Here is a 23,586-nt window from a genome sequence, read left to right as displayed (position 1 = left end):
GTGGTGGGGCTGCAGTGCCAGTATTTTTAGACGTCTACACATGGATGCAGGGAAGTGCCCACCTCATTCTTTTCTTCAGATGAGAAAATTGGAGAGCAATATCAAACCCATTCAAAAGGCAGAGCCTATGTGCTCTGCTTAGGGTTGCCTTGCACCAGCGTTGGGAACTGTGAGCATTGTGACTGTTGAAGAGAAATGTGTACAGTGAGTGATATTGCTAAGCCAGCACATTTCTCCCTTTTGGGTATCGCTTCGTTTTTGTTGCCACACACAATACCTCTTATTGTGGGAGTGTGTGCAGTACCTGGGCATTTTATGCCTGCCTTGCTGTTATGCTCAAGTCCATGAATCCATGGTGGCCTTGGAGCAAGTGCTTAATCTAGTCAGTTGTAGTTTATTTAAAGCCTGGAGCGGAAGAGGGGGTGGTCAGTGTTCTTTGTAGGTTATGTAGTCATTGTCACATGTTCTGCGAGATTCATTGGCAAAGCAAAGTATGAGGCCTTGCATTTATCACATATCATATGAGGAAGAAATATTTTTTTATGGAGCTTAAAAATGTGGCACTGTTAAATTCATGTCTGTGGACATCGTCATTAATATTTGAATGAATTGCTTCACTCGACGTCCGTGTGAACGCAAGACAACAAGCAGGCTCATGGCACGGGGGGCTGTCTATTAAGGGACCACTGGGAACTGCATTGCCAGGTTTTCGGCCTCTCTTTTCATTCTCTCACCTCTTGACTACTTAATATGTTAAGTTTTGTGTGCCTTTGCATGCTTTTCGAGCTAGGGTGCGAAATGGCTTTGAAAAAAATGCTTTGCCGAACTTGTGGCTCCCCGTCGGCTGTTTAGTGGGCAGGCTGGAAACAAACTCTTGTTCTGTGTGACAGTTGCCGCAGACGGTGCAATATAGAGCGCACGTCAGTTCTGTCACTCTTCGCGCCTTACCAAGCGAGGGCAGGGTACTGAGTTATGTGTGAGAGTACCAGTGATGTCTGAAGCATGTGGCTGAAGGGCTGCCATATTTTCGCTACGTATGGCGTATGAGGAGCTTGATTGCTGAAGCGTGCTCCATGCTATTATTGCTGCAATTGTACCTAGGTTAGAAATCATTGCAGGGAGGCACCTGTGCAAGCATGGTTTTGCACGTGCAGTGGTGTCGGTAGCATCTTCTATCTTTGCAGTCTTTGCGACCATCCAGTGCACTTGCTCTGACCCATTCGCTGCTTTTTGTACTGCTTGCAACTACAATCTGCCAACAGACCAACCACTGTGTCGTTTGTGGAGGCGGGTGCAATGCGGTTTCTATGCTTTCTATGTCTTGCACAGGTTGTTCTTTGAAGTATCCGTGTCTTGCTCCGTCATGCTTGGTTATGCGTGCCCAATCTGATGCATAAAATGTGCTGTCATTTCATTTCTGGTGATTCTGAAAGGAAGTTATTCAGTTCATACCTCTTTGTGTGCTTCTATAGTAGTTGCAACTCAAGGAAAAAGCAGCAAGTGCCCCTCAAAGGAGAGCTAATGGAGTTGAGCGATCTTCATGGCTCCATGGTTAATCCGATATGTGAACTTCCTTTCATCTGCCACACCCTGTGTTGTCCTAACAGCAGATACAAGGGGATTATTCATGAGAATCGGTTGATGCCATTGGCTGCAGTGGGGGTGATGGGGATCAATTGAGAGGCAAATGCCACATTTTTTCCTGTTGACTGCAGGAAGGTTAAAACACCTGTGTTCTGAATGGTGTCGCTACACTCGTTGCTTTTTAATTGTCATCTCACCTTCAAAGGCCTGTTACTGCAGAACTAGTTGGTTTTAGTTTGGTGTTGCTGTGGACAGTTGTGTGCCTCGGTTTGGTATGTTTTGTCTTTCTTTTTTTCTGAAATTGGGAAATGCGACATTCACACTTAGCATATGGAAGTGGCGCTGAGGGCAACCGCAGCCAGGTTTTGTTGAGTGCAATTCCTTGGACTCTAATGGACCCGTTGACGTTAGTTTGGCAGCAAGATAAATCTGCTGTTCTGAGGAATTTGGAGTTGATTGTAAAATATTTTTTCCCACCAATTGATTCAGACTAATGACGATGATGACTGTGAATAGCGGACTCTGTGATCGCTGACTGGAAGTGGATAGCATTGAGCTGTGGCTTCAGAGATCTTCTTTAAACCAGTGTTGATGCTATGGCAGTTTGGCTGTGAAAACTGACTACAGTGGTAGCACCGCCAGTACATTTCTTAGCCTTTCCTAGCTTACAAAAGCTGTCATTTCTAGTGAAAGTAGCTCATTCATCTTTAGAGTGGGGTGGTAGTTTGCTACTCCAGCTTCTGTTGTTCGCAGTGTCCTTTTAGTTAAAGTGGGGCCGCCCTGCACTAAAAGCTGCCTACAACTATGCAAATTTTTTTGAGAACCATGGAACGGGTACACCTGTCTCCACAAATGCTGCAGTGGTTGGTATAACCTTGCCTTTTGGGGGAGGGTACCATAATTCTGCTTACAGCCGAGGCAGGTGATGGGCTTGCTTGACCAACCATGTTTCCTCCTCGTCTCTTCCCTCCTCTTTGTCGTGTGACAAGGGCCGCTGACAGTTCTTAAAAAGAACGGCAGTACGTCATCCTCCTGGAGTGGCGATCCAACTTGCAAGACGGTGCGCGCTTCGAGTTGGGCCGACGCGCCAGAGTTTATCCCCAAAAGTACGTGGCTCTTCTCCCTTCCATTCTCTGCACCATTCTGTGTTCCCATGTTTTCAGTCACTTGCCGACTGACCGATGTGTCTTTCTGCTGTTAGCATCTTTTAGCCGGTACATTTGCAGAATGTTTCACCATTTTAAGCTTTTCTTGTCTCATGAGTGGCGTCACCAGAGTGTCATCTGAGTGTGTCGGCAGAGTGTGTCCGCATGAACTGACACTTAAGACCGGGCCAGAACGGACAGATCAGCTTCTTTGGTCCACTCATGTGATTACTATACTATCACCACAGTCACTCACGCCTCGTTTAAAACTGCAACACGCTCTCGCGCTGTGCAGTAAACATCGTCGTCTTCATCAAGTTCCAGCTCCAACACACTCTCTTGCACTGTGCAATGAACATCATTGTCTTCATGGTCTTCAATCTGCGCTGCTCCTTCATTTAACCTAGGTAAATATGCCATACACGTACGACATCTGGGTGAGTGTGAGCATAGTGTCGGCCGAATCCACCAGGCGGAGTGACGCAACAGGAAAATTTTTAAATGATGCCAACGCCTGTAATGTTGCAACAGCAGTAGCAATGCTCAGGCTTTTGCATTTTTCTAGTGCAGGTCTGCAGTGCTCAAGTTTTTATTTGCTCAGTTCTATCTGAAGGCCGTCTTGGCAAGTGGCCGTAATGTGCAATAGTGGTGTGCTGTGGGTACAGTACGGTTGCTGTGCGCAGCATCTCAACAAACTGCATCTTTTGTAATTTTGACCCGAAAATGGATACTCTTTGAATGATTTGACTTTCAGCAGTTTGTGCACATCTTCTTGCATTGTGGTGGCTGTAGTAAAGGAGTGGTAAAGCACTGACAAGACTATTTTAGGCAAAATTGACCTCTTTTGCAGTCAGGACGGTCAGTACAGTGGTGGAGAAAAATGAGATGTGCGACTTAACCTGACCATCCAGGGTCCATTCATGTCTAACGCCTCTTGCATGCTCTTCTTTTTGTATCTGATTGTACCTCGTATGTATCATTTGGCCAAAGAGCTAGTTCTGTGGCTGGTTGCCTGATCTTTTGGCAGATGGAAGAGGCATTGGCTGTAGAGAGGAGCAAACAAGGCATGCTGTGAGAGAATAGAAAGCAGAGAGAAAGGAACAGGGCGGTAGTTGCGTGGTTGCCTTACTTGGCTGCTGCATTCCTGAATCTTGTTGTGTGCAATTTTAGCATTGTGCATGTGGCTTGCAGCTTTTCTGTATGTAGCTGACTGAGTGCGGATGAGGTGGAATTTTGCAGCCAGTCAGTGAAGCAGCCAGGTGGACGGGAATAGGGGTTGGGGGAATCGGCGATATGAGCATGGTTCCATAAGGTGTCTTCCTCGAAGATTTTGCATGTGTCGACAGGCAGTCAAAAGAAACCTGTGGATTCCGTGACAGGGTTTGTTACAGTGCTCAGCAGCGGTGCAATTGGCGAAGACTGCAACATAAAATCGCCTTTTGTGCATTCAAGCATAATGATCGTTGAGACCAAAGCTAAAGGGTCTGGTCAGTTTACTGAAGTGGTGGCCATGTGGTAGGGCGTCCACTTCACATTTGGGAGTTACGTTTGATTTCTGGTGCCGTCGGGTATCCACCGGTTTTCAATGGGTACAACATTTTTTCAGCCTGTTGCTCTCCTCTTCTGGGTTGAAATTCTTGTGAAAGAAGTCATGGATCAACTATTTTAGTGTCGTTGTGCTGGACAAAGTAGGCTGTTCCAGGTGCGTTTGGAGATATTCATTTGCTAAACGGGGCAGTTTTGATCAGATGCGTATGTACAATGCAGGCCACTTATAACAATATTTAGAAAATTTGATCGCTATAACCGATCATATCGTTATACCTGGACTGGCAAAAAGAAAGGGAAAAAAAAAACGCCCATGTATTTCCCATGCATGTAGGATTGCCCACATAACGATGAGTGAGTTGGGTTGAACAGTGTGAATCATCATAAAAAGCACCGGACACTTTATTACAGGATGTATAAATAGACATAAAGTGGGGACATGGGTCTTGAATCTAATTTTGTTATTTACTAATGAAATTTGATGAAATTTCACAGAAATGTTCAGATTTTTCTTCTGATTTCAAATGTGCAAAAACTTTCCTTCGGGGACAATTAGTTCAAGAGGTATTAGAAATGTATTAGAAAATTACTGTTATTGTCTGCCCAAATAATAGGGGAAGAAATGTTCATCAGAAATTAAATTGTTATATATACAGGTGGATACTATGTATAAAGTGTAAAGAATGCAATGCTCGAAGCAGTTTTCAAATTCTGCTAAGTGATTTAGCAGCTTGTTGAACATGGCACTCACAGTCATGGCAACTATGTATATAAGAATTTCAAGGTAAAATAAAAAAGCTTAAAGGTGAAAACAAAAAATGTGCTCCCAACATTGCATGCAATGCACTTTCAGCTTCACAATACAGAAGGAATTATAGCTCCAGCTATTCTAGTTGCTGAGATATCCTTGGGCAAACTTGTAGTTCGACATGAAACACAGTTTTGAGAAAAAAGCCAAAAAATGCACCAAAGCAACTTTAATGATTGAAAGCAAGAAATATTTACACAGTTACATTTTAAAACGCCTAACAAGCCCATGGCAAGGTCTCCCTCTCTCATAGCAAATTGTAATGTTTCCTGAATTGCTCACATTCAGTCCAGTGTACAGCTTGTGAACTGACTACGCACACTTAGCATTTTTCGGTTGCACGACTGGCAGCAGGCTTCAGGTTTTTTTCACTAAGCCCGCCACGTTCGTGGTGGCTAACATTCATTTCTGAAAATACATCATCCAAAGCCATTTGACAACTGGCAGTAGCCTGCATCGCATGCGTCGCGCAAACGTTTATGGTGGAAGGGTTGTTTATGAGTGTCCTCGACGCAGCCTTCGTGCACGAAATGCAATTTCAATGCAAGTCCGTAATCCCGCTTATGTCTAATTAATTTCAGAGTGCCACAGCACAGTTTGCAGTCTGCAAGTGATGCAAGTAAATAGTTCACAAAATTTAAATTGACAACAGAAAACGAAGCTCCGCTGGGGTGTCGGGTCTGGTCGCGACGGCTGCACTGTCAGTGAGAAATTCATTCTTCCTGTTTGTTACCGCACTTGAAGCTGCTGTTATATTTTGTCCACCGCTGCCGCTCTTTAGTTTCTTAGGGCTGCAGTAACGCCGTGTCGTGGCGTACACAGCTGCCGCCAGAGCTACTTTCAGCTGCTGAGAACGTTAGATTTAGCGCGGTGGGTTTGACGTCACGACACCGTACGCAAGTGCGTCATTTTATGCGTCCCGTGATGTCTTCTTCGTGAAGTTTTCCGAATCGAGAACGATTCGATTTCTTGCCAAACTTGCTTCTTAGGTAAAATTTCACCACTGGTCAGGGCATCTCGTACTGCTTTGATCACAACACAAAGAAAATGGTGCTACCTCTTGCGCTGGGCTGCGATCGAGCGCGTCATGCAGACAACGCAAGCCTAATCAGCCAATCGGACAGCGCCCTCACGTCACGTGCCCCGGGTAACGAACAGGATTGCGCATGGGGATGTCTTTTTGGCGTGTTTTTTTTCTCTGGCGAAACTGGCGAGGATGGTGGTGACGGGAATTTGAACAGGGAAAGCCACTCTTTCAATCGAGACCAAGACTGCTTCAGTAGCATGCAGGGAACCGGAGCTGTGGAAAATTGCATTTTGGCATCGATTTCGGTTGAAATTTGGCTAAAAGTGACAATATAAATTGTTCTTGCGGGCAAAATACTGAACTTAAAATAATGACATTTTGCAGACTGCTGCAGAACTGGCTGCAGACTTCGAAAATGTTTTTGAAAAATCGATTTTCTGGCAAATTTTTTGTTTCTAAGACCCATGCCCCCCCATAAGCATGCTTAAGGATGCTGGTAATTCATGCTCGCTCGAGTGCCAACTGAAGCTTGACAATCGCTGTGAGCATCAGGCATTGATTCCAGTAGCCGTACGCTGGCGGCAGTTCATTTTGTGTGCACGAAACCAATCAGCGACTGGATGAACTGCAGAACATCCCCAGTCTTGACGATTGTTAAAATCGCAGAGTGTAAATGGCCATATTCTTTTGCGAGGCTTCCGATCTTGAAGCCCTGCCTGAAATCCTGATGAATCTGCGGTTTCATCTTCAGAGCTATTGCGCTGCCGTCTTGGTCTGTGCCATTTTTCATCGACATTACAATCGGCGATGACGATGATACTGCCACGCCCTTTGCGCAGAGACAACGATAATGACAGTGCTCATTGTCTAACCACACGCAATGTGCTTCGCGAATTACTCCACGCCAGTCCATTTTCACCATTTTTGCTGAGGTTTCACGTCATTCTCTTCCTGAAATATTTTATTGTTAATTGAATGTTCAGACTAATTTTCATGGCGAACATCTACCTGATGGCAATAAAGCTATCGTTGTATCCAATATGTTGCTGATAATTGATCGTTATATATAGTATATTTTTATAAATTTCATCGTTATAAGCGATACGTTATATCTTGTCGTGACGCTGGGGCTACGTCGACCCGGCCTTCACTTGGTAGCGTGCAGAGACTCGGGGTTGAAGTAGGATTGAATCTTCGAAGTTGGTGAAATATGTACAAGCAGGTTTAATGGCACTTTGAGAAACTTATTTTACAAGATTATTTACACGAAAAAGAAGGGTACATCAGCAAAATGGCAAGCGTTAAGAGTTCATAGCGAGAAGCGACTGGATGAGCCGTTTACCCAGGGCCCAGAGCGACATTTCGTGCTCTGCAGCGTCCTTAAAACCCCCCTATGTCCAGCCCCTCTCTGAAGATGTTGACCAACCAAATCCAGGGCACGCCCCTCAGGTATCGGCATCCAATCGAACACATCACTGCACTGATGGTCTGAAGCACTGACTGGTCCGGCATTCACTCGTTGGGCGTGATCACTTGTTGGCGGGAAAAGCTTGGGAACGGCGAGGAGAGGAGGTACATTTCTATTCTTCAGCAAAGAAACCACAGGCTGGTTCTGACAAGGGGTTTTACTTCTCAGAAACCCGAGTGCACGTGGCGCCGCATAGGGCTCCCAACATTGTCCCTTTTCGACAATTGCAAATCTTTCCTGCATTCCCGGGAAATCACTTAATGGCCGTATGAGTCATGCTCCTTTCTTGTCCTGCACGTCAGCGGACATGTCACTCTGTCGTCTCCTTTGGATAGGAGGCATTCATCACTGGAGGATAGCACTTCTCGACTGGAAGGGTGAACAAAAGAAAGAAAGCACTTCCTGCTATTTCCCTCAGGGGGACGTTTCTTTGTGTTTTTCCAGACGTTCTCTTGACAGGGTCAATTTGGCATTTGCAGGTTGTCCACAAAGCAAAACATGCTTACAAAACAGGATTCCTGGAAACAGGCTCACTTAGAGCCATTGGACCATCACCACATATTCACAAAACTTATCCATGCCCACAGGCGAACAATAGAGCGCGCAATTGCGGATGCTTGGTCGTAACAGCCTCCTCCCCCGCCAGAAGAGACTCGGAGGGCAGCAGTCCCAGCTGCTGCATGAAGAGACGACTTAATGGCCTGCACGTGAACGCTTGAAGCTCGCTGTTGCTTGTCGCGTTGTCTTGATTGTTGTAGGCCAAATTGCTCGAGCTGTCTGAAACTCAACCACATGTCGAAGCAAGCACTCGGCTCCCGTCTGAAGAGACCAGGTTAAAAGAAAACTGCCATTGTTGTTCGAGAAAAGCCCACTCTCAAGACGTTCAGGACCCACGTATTCCTAGAAAACCAAACGTGCTGCTTTACATAGTCACACATATACAAGCGCACGAAAAAAAAAAACCTGATTATCAATTTGGATACATGGTGAGGAACATCTCGGACCGCTTAGAAAGAGCGGCTAAGCGCGTCCGCATTCCCATTTAACTTCCCCTTTTTGTATCTTATTTCAAAATTGTACTGCTGTAAAATCAAGCTCCACCTAAGAAGGCGACTGTTCTTCGATGTCGCAGTTGCAGCCAAGCCAGGGGACAATGGTCCGTCTCTACGGTGAATTTGGCCCCTCCAAGATAGCACTGCAATTTTTGAATGGCCCATACAATGCAAGCGCACTCTTTCTCTGACGCGCAATAAGCCCTCTCTCTAGAACTCAGCTTTCTGCTCAAGTAGAGCACGGGGTGCTCATTACCGTCGTCATCTCTCTGGCAGAGAACAGCACCTAACCCTCGATCACTGGCATCACACTGGACCGTGAATTCTCGGCCATAGTCTGGAGCTCGCAATACCGGACGGCTAATCAGCACAGCCTTCAGGTTTACGAAGGAGGCTTCCTTTTGTTCGTCCCAGACTACATTTGTCGGTTCTGTCTTGCGGAGAGCGTCGGTCAGAGGGCTAGCCAAAGCTGAATAGTTAGGGATGTAGTGATTGTAGTACCCAGTCAGACCTAGGAATGCTCGAATTTCCGTCTTCGTGCTCGGCCGCGGATAGTCTGCTACCGCAGAAATCTTAATCTCGCTGGGTTTCCTGAAACCTTGACCTACATTGTGACCCAAGTAGTCCACGGTCGCCCTTGCCAGGCAACATTTCTCGGCCTTTACGGTTAGTCCAGCTTGACGCAAAAGGCTCAGTACAGCTCTTAGATGTACCATATGGTCCGCCCATGAGTCGGAAAAAACCGCAATGTCATCTAAGTAAGGCACTGCGAATGTTTCACACCCCTTTAAAACCCTATCCATGAGTCGGGAAAAACAAAATGGAGCATTTTTGAGCCCGAAACTCATCATTGTTGGCTGGTAGCTGCCCGTCGGAGTGACGAAAGCCGCGTATCTGCTGGCGCGTTCAGTGAGCGGTACTTGCCAGTATCCTCGAGTAAGGTCCAGCGTAGTCACATATGCCGCTCTACTGACCTGTTCTACTCTCTCCTCAATATTCGGAATAGGATACACTTGATCCCTGGTGAGAGAATTTAGCTTTCGGTAGTCTACCACAGGCCTAGGGTCTTTACCTGGAGCTTCTACTAAGATCATAGGCGAAGCATAATCGCTTTCCGAGGGTTTTATTACTCCTAATTCCAGCATGCGAGTTACTTCCCTATCCAGAATTTCTTTTTGCCTTGGAGAAAATCGGTAGCACCTTGATCGCACTGGCACGTCTGAAGTCAGCTCAATATCGTGCTCAGTCAAATCAGTCCTGCCTGGCCTGTCCACGAAGCAGGCCTCAAACTCTGTTATTAGCTCGCCCAGATCGGACAGCTGGGATTTCTTTAGTTCTCCTCTCTGCTCCGTCTTTTTGTGAAGCTCCTGAGCGTTGCTTCCTTTTCCGCTGAGGCAAATCAAGTTATCCCCCATCTCCTCGGGAAGGTTTAACGTTAGATTTACCACGGCTTCCTTCTGCACATAAGGCTTCATAAGATTGCAATGATAAATGCGCACTGCTTTACGCCTATCGGGGATTTTCACTGCGTAGTTAGTGTCAGAAAGCTCTGCAACGACTTTAGCAGGTCCTTCCCACTGTACTTCGAGCTTATTCTTGGGATCATTGGCTTGCTCCATAGCTAAGTCCTCTCGGGTTCCACTTAAAAGTCTCGTGAGGTTACTAGACACTGGCGGCAAGAGGTTACTCTCAAGAACGTCCTCATTCCGCGTCTCATCAAGCTCCCTTTCAAGTTGACTTATTTGAGATGCCTCGCTCTCAAAGTTTTCTGGCCCGCTATCTTCTACATCGACCACTGTTTTAACTGCCGTTTCCTCCACTGTGGAATTTTCTGGTATGAGCAGTGTAGCTAGTTCTCGCGCCTTTGAACGTGTTAAGGCTTGCACAACTCTGTCTCCGAACAGGATGCCCCTCTTTCGCAGTAGCATGTCCGATTTGTTGGAAAACAAATACGGATAGCTTTTAGGAAGCTTTCCTGAAACAGCAGCCTCGGTTGTTAACTCGCCGAAAGGGCCCTCGATGACCACGTTCGCGATTGGCAAGCACACACTCTGTTCCTCCACTACCTGGCGGATCCACGCACACTGTCCTGTATAGTCGGAAGGCGATACATACGCCGGATGGACAACATCCATCGTTGCGGCCGAATCGCGCAGTACCTTGCAAGGCTTCCCGTTGACTACTAGGTCATGCAGGTAGGGTTCTAAAAGCTGCATATTTTCATCGCAGTCCCTGACATACGAGAAAGCAATCTTTTCTTTCCGGCAGTTGACGGCAATGTGACCCTGCTCATTACACCTAAAGCATGTGAGCGGCTTCCTAGCCTCAAGCTTATTCTTTGTGTTCTGCACGTTGGTCACTTCCCCACTTTTCTCACTGCCGTCCTTTCTAGGGAATTTGCCTGAAGAAACCTTCATTTCTTCGTTTCCAACTCTAGCAAAGTGCCTTTCCTGACGGTTTTTCACACTGAACTTGGGATTGCGGGGCCTATCCACTGCTGGGTTGCTGAATTGTCGGCGCGAAGCATACTCCTCAATAAGTTCGGCAGCTTCAGTTGCCGACTTAATTTCGCCTCTGTCCTGTAACCAATTTCTTTCTTTTTCTGGGAGGCAGTTATAAAACTGCTCCAAAAGAATTCGCTCGACTACAGCGTCCCTATCACTGTAGGAATCTGTGCTCTTTAGCCACTCGCCCAAATTTACTCTTAAATTGTACAGGAATTCAGGGTAACTCTCGTCCCTGGACTTAGTAGCGTTCCGAAAACGTTGTCTGAACGCCTCGGCGCTAAGCCTATACTTTCTCAGAAGGCAAGCTTTGACCTTCTCGTAGTTGTCCGCGTCCTCCTTGCTTAGCCGCGCGACAACCTCCGCTGCCTCGCTGGGCAGAACCGTCAATAATCTCTGAGACCAAGTGTCTCGCTGGAAGGACAGTTTTTCGCAGGTTCGCTCAAAGTTAGCCAGATACAGACCGATATCCCCTGATATCACATATGGCTGCATGTACTTTGACATCTTGAAATCTGCCTCCTTGTTGAGACGAGGTACCGCTAGCTGGGGACAATCGCCCGACCTCTTGCTCAACTCTAGTTCTAATTTCCGGAGCTCAATTTCTTGGTCCAGCTTTTTTGCTTCTCTTTCAAGCTTCTCACGTTCGTGCTCCCTTTCCTCTTTTTCCCTCTCAAGTTCACGCTCCCTTTCCTCTTTTTCCCTCTGACGTTCGCGCTCCCTTTCCTCTTTTTCCCTCTGACGTTCGCGCTCCCTTTCCTCTTTTTCCCTCTGACGTTCGCGCTCCCTTTCCTCTTTTTTTTGGGCGATGAGGTTCCATGCTTCACTGAGCTCCTCATCATCGGCTCCCAAATCTGTGATTGCCTTTATAATCAAAGGTTTTCGTGCCAAACCACTTGTATCAATTCCCAGTTCCTCACACAATTGCAACAGTTCCGGTTTCTGCAGCTTTTGTAGGTCCATGATCGCTCCGAGTGTCGGCTACTTCCAAAACAACAGTGCAAACTACCAAACCTAAAGGCGTTTCAACACTTTTTACCAGTTCTAAAATCTAACCCTGTTCTAGAACCTGGTCCACATCAGAAGAAAAGCCAAGCACTCACCCACACATGCGATCGATGTTCCGAGCTGCCCTCTTGGCCGATTGTTGCTCCTGCTTGTTGCTTGAGATGCCACCTCCGATCACCAGATGTTGTGGCTTGTAGCTTCAGATCCACCTCCAATCACCAGATGTTGTGGCTTGTAGATTCAGATCCCAACGCTGGTCACCAGTTGTCGTGACGCTGGGGCTACGTCGACCCGGCCTTCACTTGGTAGCGTGCAGAGACTCCGGGTTCTTGAAGGATTGAATCTTCGAAGTTGGTGAAATATGTACAAGCAGGTTTAATGGCACTTTGAGAAAACTTATTTACAATATTTACACGAAAAAGAAGGGTACATCAGCAAAATGGCAAGCGTTAAGAGTTCATAGCGAGAAGCGACTGGATGAGCCGTTTACCCAGGGCTCAGAGCGACATTTCGTGCTCTGCAGCGTCCTTAAAACCCCCCTATGTCCAGCCCCTCTCTGAAGATGTTGACCAACCAAATCCAGGGCACGCCCCTCAGGTATCGGCATCCAATCGAACACATCACTGCACTGATGGTCTGAAGCACTGACTGGTCCGGCATTCACTCGTTGGGCGTGATCACTTGTTGGCGGGAAAAGCTTGGGAACGGCGAGGAGAGGAGGTACATTTCTATTCTTCAGCAAAGAAACCACAGGCTGGTTCTGACAAGGGGTTTTACTTCTCAGAAACCCGAGTGCACGTGGCGCCGCATAGGGCTCCCAACATTGTCCCTTTTTGACAATTGCAAATCTTTCCTGCATTCCCGGGAAATCACTTAATGGCCGTATGAGTCATGCTCCTTTCTTGTCCTGCACGTCAGCGGACATGTCACTCTGTCGTCTCCTTTGGATAGGAGGCATTCATCACTGGAGGATAGCACTTCTCGACTGGAAGGGTGAACAAAAGAAAGAAAGCACTTCCTGCTATTTCCCTCAGGGGGACGTTTCTTTGTGTTTTTCCAGACGTTCTCTTGACAGGGTCAATTTGGCATTTGCAGGTTGTCCACAAAGCAAAACATGCTTACAAAACAGGATTCCTGGAAACAGGCTCACTTAGAGCCATTGGACCATCACCACATATTCACAAAACTTATCCATGCCCACAGGCGAACAATAGAGCGCGCAATTGCGGATGCTTGGTCGTAACAATCTGATATCGTTATAAGTGGATTACACTGTGTACATCTTTCAGTCCACAGTGAAATCTAGTCGTGATCTCATATGTGTCCAATTTATGGGATTCTGCGGTACCATTCTAAATTTTTACCATTGGTGCAGGTATCTAAGGCTTCAAGTAAATTTGAAGCATTTCTATTTGCTCATTTTGTGTTAAAATTCATAACTTTCATTTTGCATCTTCAAATATTGACTTGTGATTGAATAATTGGGCTTAACACTACTTTACATCTAAGTTGGCATATACAAATGCTCTACAATTTGAATATGCGGTCGAGTGGTCACGTATGTGTTCTATACTCTATATTCAGTTCGAATGTTTGGCATTGAAAATCTTGGAAGTATTTGCCTCAAGGGAATAACATTTGTGGAACTCTTGCTTTGTGTAGTTTCGGTTCAAGGCACCTCCTTCAGGATGCTACCGCAGCGCGCATAACCAGTGCCAGTTCTGTTGCTTGTTGCTGGGGCTTCTTCTGGTATGCGTTGCTGTTGCTGCAGCAGCCATGAAAAGCAGAAGTTGCAGGTCCTGCAGTTAAGCCATGCATCCCTCAAATGTGTCTTCTCCTTTTGTTGGTCTGCTGCCCCTTTTCCAGTAATCATTTTTGCAAAGGGTCGACACAAATAAATGACTAAGCTTTTTTACACATTCTTTTTTTTTTGTCTGTGTAACGGCCTTGAGTGGTGAAAAGATGCATTATTTTTGAAAATGCTTCTTGTTCCAATTTCTTGTGCTCAATAACTATTTGAAATTATTCAAAAAGGATGATCATTCACTTTAAATTTGCTTCGAACCAGAAAACCACTGCTGTTTACAGCTGATGGGATTTATTTACGGCTGTGTGGCCACACCTTGCGGTGTGTACAGGTGGGGGAAGCATTTGAGTACCCTCCTTCGCAACCCAGGTGGAGCCCCTCGAGTGCCGAAGTCGTACGCGTCGATTGTGAGGCCTGAGGGCAGCAGTGAGAAGGCTCCGCCGAGCAAGGATGCCTCGCTGCCGCTCTGCCCCTACGAGCTGGCCAGTGGCGGCTGCCCCGTTGGTGACCGCTGTTCCTACGTGCATGGACAGCTGTGCGACCTCTGCCAGAAGCCCTGTCTGCACCCATTCAACGAGGACCAGCGCATGCAGCACAGGGAGGTAAGTCGAGTGCGCTTGACATGTTGTTGGGACTAGCTCATCTTCCCTAATGGCAAGCCAGTCAGCTGGTAGAGGGAAAGGGGAAGGGAGCAGGGGGGGGGGGGGGGGGACATGTCTTTCAAATTAAAAGAAGGGTCAGAAGTTCAGTTTTCTAAAAGTCATGGTCTACAGGGTCTGTCCCAAAAGTTCCCAAAACGTTTTTAAAATAAATCATTTATTCAGTATCAGTTTACAATCGTTTCAGAACTTTTCAAAGTATTCTCCCCCTGCTTCGATGCACCATTGCCAATGCTTCACCCAATCATTGAAGGTGCCCTGGAAGCCGTCAACAGGAACCTCCTTCAGTGAGGTCGTCACAGCTGCTTTTACTGCCTCCAGTGTCCCATGCCGAGTTCCACCCAGGGTTCCTTTGATCGTTGGGAACAAAAAGAAGTCCGCTGGTGCCAGATCGGGGCTGTACGGCAGCTGGGGCAGTGTCGCCACACCCACTTTGGCCAGTAACTCTGAAACAATGAGCGCGGTGTGGCTGGATGCGTTGTCATGGTGCAAGATCTAATTGTCGTGTATTTCTTTGCGGACATGTCGAACCCTGTTGTGCAACCGTTCAGCACTTCACACTAAAACTCCTTGTTGACTGTTTTTGTCCTTGTGGCACGAATTCACTGTGGACGACACCTTTCCTGTCAAAAAACACAACGAGCATTGCCTTGATTCTCGATTTGCGCATCCTTGCTTTTTTCGGGCGAAGAGACTCCATGGTGTGCCACTCGCTGCTCTGACGCTTTGATTTAGGATCATACTGGAAAATCCACGTCTCTTCCCCTGCGATCACTCTGTCCAAAAAACCTGGGTCTGTTTCATAGCGCTCATGCAATTCCTGGCACTTCAACAAGCGCTCTTCGTTCGCCTTATTCGTCAGGACTTTTGGCACTATTTTCGCGCATACTTTCCTCATTTGAAGATCCTCAGCGTGACTAGCCTCAACAACTGCGCCGTAGGCAACTGAAACCGGTTTCGTTTCGAAGATAAGATCCCCTACTAACTTCTTCGCTTGAAGTGCCGCCCCGTGAGCCAGCGCAGTCAATTACGGAGAATTATTCCCGGAAGTTTTTGGGCAGACTCTGTATCCACTCGTGCAACTAGTTGCCTGCACTGTCCCAAGGTTTCTTGGCTGAAACCTCGCTGGAAGTATGCGACCAAAATTTATATGAACCACAGTGATAATGTGCTTTATCTTAAAATATTACAAAAAAGAATTAATTTTTTAAACCGCGGCACATTGCCACAGTGTGGCTTGTTCCACGTTCTTGTATACCTGCCAACCCTTCCGATCTGCCCGGAAGACTTCAAATTTTTGATTGAACTTTCTGGAAGATTGTACAATCGCTGCCCTAAATCTTTTTGATAAGTGGCTTCTGCCCGCATAAGAAAGATTTTTGTGAAATCTTTTGAAGTGTTAAAAGATGCGGGCAAAATTTTTGAGCAAATGTTTCGGAGTGCTAAAAGCAAATTTAAATAGATGTGAATTAGGATTCTTAGGCCAGCTATTGTAAACATAACCAAAACATTACTTTCAAGCAGAACATACCTTTATTTTAAAAGTACAGGGTCTCCAAAGGCACGAATTGCTAAAGCACTTTATTTGCCGTATGCCGCCTCACCATCATTCTCTGCATTTCGTGTATAATGTTCGCAGCAGACCATGCAGTTAACTCTTGATCAGAGTCTTGATCTGAGTCTGTGTCGACACTGCAATCGCTGTCTTTAGTAATGTACACTGAACTCGTTGATGCCTAAGTGCCTGCTGGCAGCGCGGTTGCCATGCTTTAGTGCGTACTCGACAGCTTTCAGCTTAAAAGCTGTAAAGCTTGCATACTACCCCATCGCAATGTGGCATCGAGGTCATGGTAGACAGTGGAACAAAACGAGTAACAGGGACAACACGAAGGGAAAATGACAAGACATGGAGAAACCTCTCAAAATGGCAGAACGAAGACTACGCTACCACTCAATGAGCATAACCTATGATGATATAGCCGAGCATACTATCGCTGCCTCTTAGTGCGCTCACACAACTAGACCAGCTAGTTTCAGCAGCACTCCAATGATGGCGCTTGCTGCTCCTTCTTTGTCACCTGAGGCCAAGGATGCAAGATTACCGCAAAAACGAACCCGCATATAACGCAAGGTGTAATTCGGGATTAGCAAAAACGGAAAAAAAGAATTTTTCATCCATGTATAATGAGAGTGATAAAAGATCAGCAAAAGTGTTTATTTGCACTACATTTCGCAGCTGCCCCGTCAGGGGTACGTGCTTGATCCACACTTTCCCTTTGTCATCTAGTGGGAATCGCTGGATAATCATTGCCACAGACTATCTCACTCGCCACGGCGAGACCAAAGCGTTTCCTTGCGGTACAGCGTCTGAAGTTGCCCATTTCTATATGCGCCTCATCGTACTTTGGCACGGCACCCCTACCTACGTTATTACTGATAGAGAGACTGCCTTTACTTCGCAAATGATGGCCGAAATTTTTCATCTGAGTGGTACGACCCATCGCAAAGCTACTGTTTACGATCCACAGACAAACGGGCTGAAAGAGAGGCTTAATAAGACCATGACTGACATGCTGGCGATGTATGTCAATGTCCAGCACAAGACATGGGATGTTATCTTACCATACGTTACATTCGCTTACAATACGGCAGTCCAGGAAATCGGCCATTTTACGCTGTTTCGCCTCCTCTATGGAAGGGAAGTTCAGACGATGCTTGACGCACTGATCCTTTGTGAACTGGATAGCCAGTATTCTTCTGATGCTGGACAGTTTGCCCATAATGCCGAGCAAGCACGTTAGCTTGCACGCTTCCACATCGCCCAGCGACAAGACAAAAATTCACGGCGCTACAACCTATGCCACAGACACGCCTTGTACAACCCCGGCGATCAAGTTTGGTTTGGACTCCTGTTCGACACCGAAGATTGTCCGAAAAGCTTAATTGCCGCTATTTTAGTCAGTATAACATACTGTGGCGTCTCAGCGACGTCACCTATGAGGTGCTCCCAGATGGTCTCGAGTAGAGACGCCGCCGACTACCCTGTCCAGAGACTATTCCAAGTGCTACACATGGAGCCGTTTTTCCGCGGTAACCCACATGCTACTCATGACGTCATATTTTTCCCTGTGGTAAACGAACACTGCATTCTCAAACTTACTTTTTTGTTTGTTTGTGAGCACATGTTCCTGTGTGCATTCCTGTTAAGAGGGGGGAATGCCAGGGTGCGCTCCAACAAAGAAGACATTGAAGTGGGTCAGCTCCGCTCCTTTCAGGACGTGCTGTCAACTGGTGCTGTCGCTGACTGCCTACTGTGCCCGCATCTTATTTGATATTTGTCATCAACAGCGTGACAATATATTAAGAAGCAGAAATCTGACACGATGAAATCGGGGGAAAACTTTATTGTATGCGAGTTTTTACGGTAAATTCAGTAACCCGCATCTCGCAGAGCCCCCCACTGTGATGTCTTATCACGCAATCCTCTCTCTCTTAGCCTGTGCGCAGCTCTTGGATATGAAACCCTGCGTGCCATGTGCTTCTCCCTTTGTGCACGCAGGAGTGTGTCCAGCGGCACGAGCAGGACATGGAGCTGTCGTTTGCGGTGCAGCGTAGTGCGGGCAAGAGTTGTGGCATCTGCATGGACATTGTGATGGACAAGGAGCCGGCTTCCGAGCGCCGCTTTGGGATCCTCGAGAAATGCAGCCATGTTTTCTGCCTCAACTGCATCCGCAAATGGCGTGGCTCCAAGCAGTTTGACAGCAAGACCGTCCGGTGAGCAGATGGCTCCTCGGGGCTAGTTAAGAACTGCATCGCGAGGACACCCCTCTTGTCTCCTTGTTCTGCCTCATTTATCATGTTGACACCATTGCGGCAAGTCTGTGCCTGAAAGCCACGGCTTGATGTTAGAGCCGAGGCAGTGACCCATGTATCCCTTGTCTTAAATATGAAATGATTTACAGTTCTCATACCATCTTCCTGGTTCAAACTGGGCATGAGAAAACTTGATTTTGTGTGTGCGGTGAAGTTTGGCTCAACTCCGCCCTAAATTAAGCCTTCTCAAGCCTTGATTTGAAAAATAGTCTTTATGTGCTGAGCCATTTTTTTTTTTTTTTTATTGAATAACTTTTTGTTAAGCATAGTGACTGATGCCCATTTTGATGTACAGTCAAATCCCGATATAACAAATTGCAGGGGACCGCCTAAGATCATTCGTTATTTTGAAATATCATTGTAGTGAAAAACTTGCAGTTATAAGCCAGTGGTCAAACCGAGGTATGAGAATGACGTACCTTGGCAGTAGGCACGTGTGCAGGCAAGCAAAATCTCAAATGAAGATACTGCACAAACTTCAAAGCTGCTTTATTTGAAGAAATAATTTTTTTCTGCCGCATGCGGCACACACCATGCACTCATCTAATGCACCCACTGAGCGAAGGAACGAAGGGCTTGTTTCCCAGAAGTGTACAAGCAGTGCATTCATCTGAAGCTCTTCCTTGCACCTTATTCAATATTTTCTTTCACGGGAACACTGTTTTTTTTAAGATAGTGGACTGACGAGAGTGCATAATTTTATGCTGTCGATAAAAGCTTTCACCTTGTAGGCACTTTACAGGTGAACCTGAATCTCTCTGCATTAGTCCCTTGGCATAGACAAGAGGGTGCAGTAGCCATGCATGCCGAGAATTTCTCTGCCCTTTGTTCATGGCTAACCCTTCAATTTAAAAATGTTACCTCTTTAACATTTGTTTTATGTCTATTATATTTATATTTCCAGCCATTTTACATTTGACATTTTCCTTTTTGTTTTTTACATTCACAGCATTTCATTCCTGTGAATTCGCTATTTCACACAGTAGCCATCCAATGTTAGTCTCTAGTGCTCTTTGGGCTTATAAGCCCTTGAGCCACTAAACATTATTAATGAGACATTTAGCTCATTAACTAAACTAAACCGAGCATAAATGAACATCCATTAATTTCTCTTTTTGTTTTTCCAGAGCCTGTCCAGAGTGTCGAACCCCATCAGATTTTGTGACACCAAGCAGCTTTTGGGTGGATATGGGTGCTGAAAAGGACAAGTTAATAGCTGACTACAAATCGGCCATGAGGTGAGCACATGCTGGTGGTACGAATGACACTGGTTGCACTGGCGATCAGTGCAGTGTGTTTATGGTGCATAGCAGTAGTTGCCCCTATGGTTTGATGCAGCTAAATAATTGTAACATCTATTTGTTTGATTAGATTGCCCACAACGCCACTTGTGGCTTTACAGTAGTAGCGTGGCATCTGGTAACTAGTGTTTTATTATTGTAAAAACCCACATACAGTAAAACCTCGTTTGTTCGGATCTCACAGGGTCGAATTATGGAATGAGCAATAAGAACTGCATGTGAATTTTTTTTTTTATTGCATACCTTTACTTCGTGAACAAGTCAGCAATGCTCGTTTGCTTTTTTGTGGAAAACTGGACAGTGAGGAGCAGTGTGCGGACATGGGACAGCCCTTCCAGGGCGAGCGTGTTGTCAGGAGCATCATAACAGAAGTCTTCTAAAACTGCGAGAGCCTCCGCGACTTTTCTAGCGGTACGACACATGGGGGGGCTCATCACGCGGGCCGTGCTCATCGAGTGAGCCTCTTCGTCAGACGCCTCATCCGCCTCATCCGCCACCGGATCAAATCGCGCAAATTTTTAGGGGTCAAATATTTAGGGGACCAACACCATTTCCGTTTTGAGTTGTAGATCAATTCGCTCTCGCCCTACCCTCTGATCTGCTGGCCGTCCTGGTTAGCTCAGTCAGTACTGCCCCAGAAAGGCGGTGGTGCCGGGTTCGATTCCCAGATCAGGACGAGATTTTTTTTAACTACGAAGTTTCTGAGAAAGCTATATAGCTTTCTTTTGTAGCCGTATGGCTGCGCTTGGGTGGATGTCACTGAGTAATTACTCCCTTATTAGAATTCAAATGTCATGGTAGGCTGATTTTTTTATGAGGAGACCGTAGCTACGCCTCTTCACGGCGTAGCTGCGGCCACCCGACGTCTCGCTTTGGCGGTCGTAGTATTGCTTTCGCAATAAAATAGCTTTAAGAGCCATGTCTCCCCTTTTAATGAAGGCTGGTTTGGAGATTTCGCGCGGCTTTGTTCTGAACGAAAACTACCACTTATCTCACTATGCCTTTACTGTTTTTACTGCACAATTTTGTGTGTGCAGTGCTAGTTTTGTTAATGAGGAATGTTGGCTACGCTCAGCAAGAAGAATGGCTTCAACAACAGTTGTGCTGACATTCTCTTCCATTGCTTTTTTCACCCCCGTGCAGCGAGAAGCCATGCCGATACTTCCAGGAGGGCCGGGGAGAGTGCCCTTTTGCGGGTGCCTGCTTCTACAAGCACTCGTATCCGGATGGAAGCAAGGCCGTTATGCCACCCCCACGGCCGCGTCGCAGGCAGAACCACAATGGCGACCTCGAGATCATGGAGGTATGCGCAGCTTTCGAGGGAGGACATAAGGCTTGTCCCAGCTCTGGCAGTATGGGTCTCTGTGAGACAGTGTTCTTTAGTGATTTCCCTTATTGACTGGGCACTCGCATGCTGGGGAGGCCAAGTCCTTCACTTCGAAGATTAGGGAAAAAGAAAAATTCGTGTTGTACAGGTTGACCAATTCATGTGTGTAAGATTGATGCAAGAGAACGGTCGCTCATGTTTGAAAGGCACCTGCTGTTTGGCCAAGCAACTGGAATATTTTTTTATTTTTACAGCAAGGCTTCTGAAGCAAAAGAAGGGGCACATGAAATCTTTGCATAGCAACTGTAATAGCAACTGCTGTAGCTTGTAAATGTTCTAAAATGTCATTGAAATTCGGTCTTTCCACTGAAGGGTCATTGACTTCGTATTGTCCTTACTTTTTATACTTTTATAGCCGGGTTTTCACTTTGCACTTGCCGCGACTCACTTTTATTGATCGACCCCCAAATTAAATAGCTGCTGTTTTGAGGAAACAAAGGATACTTGAGAATGCTATGAAGAAAAAAAAAAAACTACATATCGAATTGAATATCTGCTCAGCATGAAAAAAAAATTTTAAAACTGTGGTGTCCCTGACTTGTAAAGCTACACCCTATGAACCGAAACCAGATAAAAGTAAACAGGCAAATGTGGTTGCCCTTTATACTTTTCAAGACTGTGCATGGTCTTAGCAACTGAAATAAACGAACCGAGACTCACTCAGTACCACATAAAAACATGATGATGCATACTAGATTAGACTTAGGACAGTTGGTGGTACATTTGGAAATTAAAAACCGCAGCAGACACAGGACAGAGGGTGGCGACGACACAAGGGGGTATGTCGTCGCCTCCCTCTGTCCTGTGTCTGCTGCGGTTTTTAATTTCTTGATAAGACATCGTAGCAGTCCTCAACCTGGATGCGGTCATTGAAAAGCAGTAACAAAATGAAAATTTATGAATTGACTCATGACTGGCAGCAGAAAATGACATGATGGCTGGTAAAACTTTTTTAATTTGGGCTTTAACAGGTCTAAGGAAAGACTATCATCTTAAGGTCTGTTTGTAAACTGTCACACGCAACTGAGAAAAAACGGAAGATATGCAAAAATTGGAAACTGGAGTGAATGTTCGTGAGGATGCTCCATTGCACAGACATCAAAAACCCCGTGACGTATATGTTTCAGTGTGCTGGGAAAATGCAGGCGTAAGCTAGTGGGTGTCAGGGAACAGTGAGACTGCTTTTAAAAAGGTACAAGATGCGACCAGTAATGTGCCACTCACCCGAAAGCGTTACGGACTAGTGGCAAAGCTCGGGAATTATGTTTCCGTCTAGCAACAGGAGCCTTCTGATCTTCACTGCACATACTGGATGTTTACTTGGTTGCTTGGCCCGCCAGTGAAGCCTTGAGTCAGGCTTGCCACGGGAGCCCCACACAAAATTCTGCTGGTGGTCCGTACCACCGTATATCACAGTTTGTCAAAGAGTTGTGAAGGTGACAGAATGGACGAAATAGGTGTCGCCAATGAGCATGTGACATATTATAGAAAAATGAAACAAATGAACATAAGCCTTGCATGTCGCGATTGTTCGAAGCGGGTAGTTGGCCATCTTGTTCTCATCAGGTGTATAGAAGCCCACTTATAGTATTTCGCACAACGTCGAAGCCTAGCAGGCTCTGAATGTGTTCACTCTATGCTATGGATGACTGAAGGAGAGTGAAGAGGGTTCTTTGTAATGTTTCCCTGGCATATAACTTCAATATTTGGGTACTGTGCCCAGACGTAGTGGTTTTGCCGCAGTCAGGTTTATGTAATTTGGCATGGTACCCTGTGGCTGGCGATTGTTCAGAAATTTTTGGATGTCATTTTCTTGAATCGAATCTGAATAAAGATCAAACATGTTCGTATTAGAAATGCTGGTTGTACCCACATCGCTAGACGAAACAGATCAACCTAGCTAAGGGTAAATGGTATTGGTATCCACCAAGTGGCATTATAAAACGTTGTGCCTGTGCGCAGTTGTTGGTCTCGGTGCTCCTTGTGAAAAATGTGGCAGTGCAGTTTGAATTGAGAGCTGCTTGCTGCAAACCGACTTGCTGTGTTGTTTTCTAGCACATTAACTAAACCCATATGATCAAAGTTGGCCTGTGTGTTACATTTTTGACCAAGTGTAGACAGTCTGCACTTTTTTTGCCCGAGGTAAGTTCTGCCGTGGGCACTTTTGGAGAGCAAGGCATCTAGCAGTGGTGTTCTGTATATTCTCATCATAGCTCTGGCAGTCGTGAGGTGCAATGTGCAAATTCTCACTTGCTCAGATATGTGAATTTTGTTTTTCCTTGACTGTTCCATTGACTTGCTGTTCTGCAGTGAACTTTTACAAGGCTTACTCTTATAAGTGTCTGGGGAGGCTCTGCTTCTGAAAACGCATGCTTCAGTTTTTTCCCCTTACCTAGTCAGTCTGGTCTGTAACAT

At 46.1% G+C, this 23,586-nt stretch overlaps 1 protein-coding gene across 4 annotated transcripts in view; it reads left to right on the top strand.

Annotated features, from left to right (window-relative positions):
- LOC146178414 (putative E3 ubiquitin-protein ligase makorin-1) overlaps window positions 1-23,586 on the top strand; it is a 34,589-nt gene that overhangs the window by 9,536 nt on the left and 1,467 nt on the right. For 2 of the 4 annotated variants that reach the window (XM_084578248.1, XM_084578250.1), the window contains exons 4-8: window positions 2,574-2,690; window positions 14,321-14,553; window positions 18,170-18,384; window positions 19,611-19,721; window positions 20,928-21,087. In XM_084578248.1, the coding sequence (XP_084434374.1) occupies window positions 2,574-2,690; window positions 14,321-14,553; window positions 18,170-18,384; window positions 19,611-19,721; window positions 20,928-21,087 (836 nt within the window). The remainder of the gene's footprint in view (window positions 1-2,573; window positions 2,691-14,320; window positions 14,554-18,169; window positions 18,385-19,610; window positions 19,722-20,927; window positions 21,088-23,586) is intronic. The other 2 variants (XM_084578249.1, XM_084578251.1) reach the window with 2 other exon arrangements.

Source organism: Amblyomma maculatum, chromosome 9 (assembly GCF_055883805.1).
Source record: "Amblyomma maculatum isolate TAMU_Amacu chromosome 9, ASM5588380v1, whole genome shotgun sequence".
NCBI classification, from domain to species: Eukaryota; Metazoa; Arthropoda; class Arachnida; order Ixodida; family Ixodidae; genus Amblyomma; species Amblyomma maculatum.
This window is presented reverse-complemented; position numbering and strand designations above follow the sequence as displayed.